We start from the raw sequence: 4,700 nt of genomic DNA, 5'->3' as shown, positions 1-4,700 counted from the left end.
CTGAACCATTCTCAGTCATCAATGGAGTCATGTAGGGTTGTATGTTCGCCCTAACCCTCCTCAGTATGATGTTCTCTGCCATGCTTACAGATGTTTTTTGTGACTGTGACACTGGGATTGACATCAGTTACTGGACTGATGGTAAACTCTTCCATTTGAGGAGGCTACAGGCAAAGGCAAAGTGACAGGAAGTGACTGTTCATGATCTTCTGTTTGACTGTTCCCTGAATACTATATCTGAGTCTGATATGCAGTGGAGTACGGACTATTTCTCTTCAGCTTATGGCAACTTTGGTCTCACAATCAACACTAAGATGACAGCAGTGATGTACCAGGAAAGCATTACTATCGCAGTGAATGGTCCAACTCTTTAGGCAGTGGACAGATTCATCTATCTTGGGAGTACAGTGTCACTTGCAGTTCACATTAATGATTAAACCAGTGCCAGAACAGCTAAAGCAAGAGTGGCATTCGGCAGACTATGTGCAAATGTGTGGGAGTGTAGAGGTATCGGTCAGCAAACAAAATTGAAGGTCTACAAACTGCTGTGTTGCTAATCCTGATATATATATGTGCAAAACCTGGGCAGTGTACAGATGCCATGCTTTGAAGCTGAACCACTTTCACATGAGCTGTCTGAGGAAAATGATGAGGATAAGATGTCAAGACCAAGTCTCAGACAGAGGCCCTTGCTCTGGCAGGCTTTCCAAGCATCCACACTCTGTTGATGGAATCACAGATGAGGTGGGCAGGCCATGCCACCAGGATGTCAGGTGAGCAACTGCCAAAGATCTTTACAGTGAAGTAAAGGAGGGAAAGTGGTCTCAGTAAGGCCAGAAGAAACACTTCAAGGACTCCCTCAAGTCATCCTTGAAACATTTCAACGTTGACCTGAAGTCTTGGGAAGATCTCCCTCATGATCATTCCACCCGGCAAAGCCTCATCCATACTCAAGCTACTGTCTATGACAGTAGCGGGCAATTATTTTGGGCAGAGGGCCGCTTACTGAGTTTTGGCAAGCCCTTGAGGGCCGCAAGACAAGCAGTCCAGGGCAGATAAATGTTAATTTTCTAAATTTTTTAGGGGCCCCACAGGCTGGATAGAATGGCCTGGCAGGCTGCATCCGGCCTGTGGGCCACATTTTGCCCACTCCTGCTCTACGAGTAGAGAAGAACTGAAGCAGAGCAGGAGCATAAATAGTGTAAATCTTGCAACAGCAGCATGCCTGCTGTTGATCAGGCAACCCAGAGCGGCATCTCTTGTTCAGTGTGCCATAGATGGTTCAAATCACACTTTGGCCTGTTCAGCCTTTCACGTGTTCACAGAAACACAACCGACCAGTGATGTTATAGTCAACTTTGAATTTGAAGGACAAACAACAAAAGATAGGAATAGCACCTCAGCAGCAAATGAGACCTAACCTGAAAGCTCAGTAAAACCTCCTGACAGTATTTATTGGCTTGAGTAGGTGGAAGCAATCTTGTTTAATCTGGTGAGCACAAAACAATTGCCTAAAAATATTAAAAGGATCAGTGAATCTTGGCAGATTGCTAGGGAGGTGGCCAGACTGCACAGTGGGATATTCTTGGGGCTTTCTGGCTGAGCACTGTCATTCTTTGGACTGTCCCCTTGCACACAGAGAACAGGATCCCTTCCCCTTCCAGACAAACTTGCATATAAAAGAAGCTTTGAAAGAAGGTAATAAATATTAGAACTTTTTTTCAAAAGCAATGAGATAATCAAGCTCCTACTTTCCCTTCCCACCCCTGCCCCCTCCAATCTTCTGCATGCTTGCTCTTCAAAAAAAATAAAAATTTATGGCAGTGGTTCCCAATCTGTTTTAGCCTCAGGGCACCCCTCCAGAACCCCAGCTGAGAACCACTGAGCTCAAATATAAATTCAGGGTGGGGCTTAAGGCTTAAAAGGCTGAGAATCACTGCTCTAGCTGTGGTTGGGATCTAATCCTGCCATGTCCTCCTCTTTCCATGGCCTGCCCCTCCCTGCACCTCAGTCTGTACCTGGGTGGCAGGGAAAGGGTGGCCTTTATCGCCAAGACTGCTCCTGTGGGTCTTTGCATGCTGGGAACATCCATCCCCCTGGCTCCCTCTGTCAGCCCTGGAGGAGCATAGGGGATGAGCTGGGATGCAAAGCATGGCTGTGGCCCCGTGTCCACCCACTTGCACCAGAGCAAGCTGTTGGGAATGAGAGGTGTCTAGTGCAGGACTTGCCTGGTGGGGACAGGTGTAGTGGGGCAGCAGCAGAAGCAGTCCTCAGAGGAGCAGCTGTAAGCGTCACTTGAGCAGGCTCATTGTGCCAGATGGGGGACAGAGAGCACTAAGCTCCTCGTGGAGGGGCTGGGCAGCATGGGACTCTGGTAGAGAAACACTGCTTTATGGTAGGAAACTCTTGGAGGTGACCGTGATTTACTGGTTACCAATACTGTATGTGCACTTGAGCTTTGGCATTTAGCTCTGCCTAGGAGACTCTTTTTTTTTGATGAATTAAAGGCTCTCATCACACACACAACTGACATTCAATCAGTGTTAGTGCTCCCAGAGTTTCTAGTATTGGATGATTTTATTTAGTTCCAACAACTATATTCAGCGCACTGTTGATTAGATAAGTTGCAGCATGTGTGTTCAACACAAGGTCCACTTATCTGCTGAACCAGAAAGCCTTTTGTGTCAGGGATCTTAACATGGCTAACATTGGTGGAGCTGAAATACTGTTAGTCTTAGGAAGGGATTTTTGCTTAAATTCTTTAGTGAATGCTGGGTTTCTGAAAAGATCCGACTCCTGTGAGACCTGTCCTGATCAAAAGCCCTGGCACTCTGTCACTTCTGGTAAATGATTCAAATGGTTAGTAACTGCTTCAATGGATCCCAGTCCAACAGCCCAAATCCTACACTTGCTGACTTCTATGTTTATATTACACTCAGAGAAATGTTGTTTAATTGCTTCTGTGCTGAAATGCATCCTGTAATATGTAAAATCTGTATCAAATACCATCTGATGAATTAAATGGTTAAAAGTAGCCTGCTTGGCACTAATATTAAACTGAAATCCCCCGATGCTAGCTTTGTTTTGCATAGCACTTTGTAATACTGTTAGTTGACTTGGCTGCAGTTCCAAAAAGCATTTTTTTCCCTCTTGGTTCAACACTTGCTCCAATTTAATGGGAACAGAGCCAAACAAGTAATGTAAGCCAAGTGGTGATGCTTGTTTTGTGCTCGGTTCCTGACAAGAAATATATATAGTAATTGTCTCTTACTCTTCAAAGCTATGACTTTGGCTGGGGAGAGATCTGAGGTTGCGTGCCAAGCATTTAAAATCATAATCAGCCAGCGATGAAAACATATATTTAAAGCCGTAATGAGTTGCATCAAAGCAAGGAACATTAAAGTCTTCTCTATAGAAATCATGATGCCTCTTAATTCACAAATGCCTGCTCTAAATCAAACATAAAGACCTCCAGAGCGTGCTCATTCTTGCAAAGGTCTAGGAGAGCTTGCTGGAATGCCTGACTTTATTTTATTTTTAGCAGTATACCTTTGAATTTAAACCATTTGTGCAAGACTTTTTGTTAGTTATCAGTGCTAGTTGCTGTATCCTGTTATGGATTAAAGGCATTTTACACTGTTCATTTAAATTGAGTGACTTGTAAAAGGGCAGGTGAAATAAATAAAACCTCTCCCACTATAGTAGACCTTAAGATGAATTTTTAAAAAGGTTTGGATTTTTTTTTTTATAGATCTCTAAGAAAACCAGGAATTTGGTGACTAGTTTTCGCTTGGGCTCTGGTAAATTTTTTTTTTTATTTGCTTTTCATGCAATCCCCCCCCCCCGCAACCCTACACCCACCCCAAGCACTTTGATTTGGTGGAAAGCCAAAATGCATCATGCTGTAATTTTTCTACCCTTTCCCCCTGCACTCCCCTCAGCAGACCTACACCATGGTTTTTCTAGGGCAGGACTGAAGATCTGCCCATATTTCTCCACAGAGGAAGGCCACTTTTTTAGAACTCGTAATGGTGCTACAGAAGCATAAAGCAGCACAGGGCAAAGTACAGTTGGAGCCAAGAACGTCTGTGCTGGGGGAGGGGGGCAGGAAGTTATTACTATTACAAACAGATAAAAAATGGTGTGGTCTATCCATAGGCAACTGCTTTTAACAACTGTTTCTGGCCAGACATGGGGGTGGAAGGGGAGGAAGCTCATATTGGCTTCCGGTACAAGCTGGGGAGGGGCAGTGGCTGCGGTTCTGACTTTGACCCCTGGCTTGGTTGGAGACACAGGTATTGTCCAACACACTCTGCCCTGCCACCACCACGTCTGCCCCACACCCTCTTCCCTACCACTGCTGCTTACCTTCCCATTGTTCCTTTGGCTCTGATTGGGACCCTGCTTTGGCCGGGGACAGGGAGCACAGAGCAGGTGCTGCCTCTGGCTCCTGCCCAGCCACACAGCAGCCAGGGCAGTAGCTGGGGCTGGAAAAGAGGCTGGGGCCAGAGCTGTTCTCTCTGCAGTGGGAGAGAGGTGGCAAGGGGCGGAGGTCAGGCCTGTGGATTGCATCTTTGATGCCTCTGATATAAATCAGGGGTGGGCAGTGATTTCGGCTGGAGAGCTGCTTAACAGAGTTTTGGTGAGCTGTTGAGAGCCTCAAGGCTAGCCCCGCCCCTTGACAAGTACCCTGCCCCCTG

At 46.0% G+C, this 4,700-nt stretch overlaps 1 protein-coding gene across 1 annotated transcript in view; it reads left to right on the top strand.

Moving 5' to 3' along the window:
* Positions 1-4,191: 4,191 nt before the first annotated feature.
* The window catches only part of WLS (wntless Wnt ligand secretion mediator), a 46,691-nt gene continuing 46,182 nt past the window's right edge, over positions 4,192-4,700 (top strand). Inside the window, exon 1 of the mRNA XM_019530646.1 lies at positions 4,192-4,295. Within this exon, the coding sequence (XP_019386191.1) occupies positions 4,192-4,295 (104 nt within the window). The remainder of the gene's footprint in view (positions 4,296-4,700) is intronic.

This window comes from Crocodylus porosus, unplaced genomic scaffold, assembly GCF_001723895.1.
Source record: "Crocodylus porosus isolate Cpor-Errol unplaced genomic scaffold, CroPor_comp1, whole genome shotgun sequence".
In the NCBI taxonomy this organism is placed as follows: Eukaryota; Metazoa; Chordata; order Crocodylia; family Crocodylidae; genus Crocodylus; species Crocodylus porosus.
This window is presented reverse-complemented; position numbering and strand designations above follow the sequence as displayed.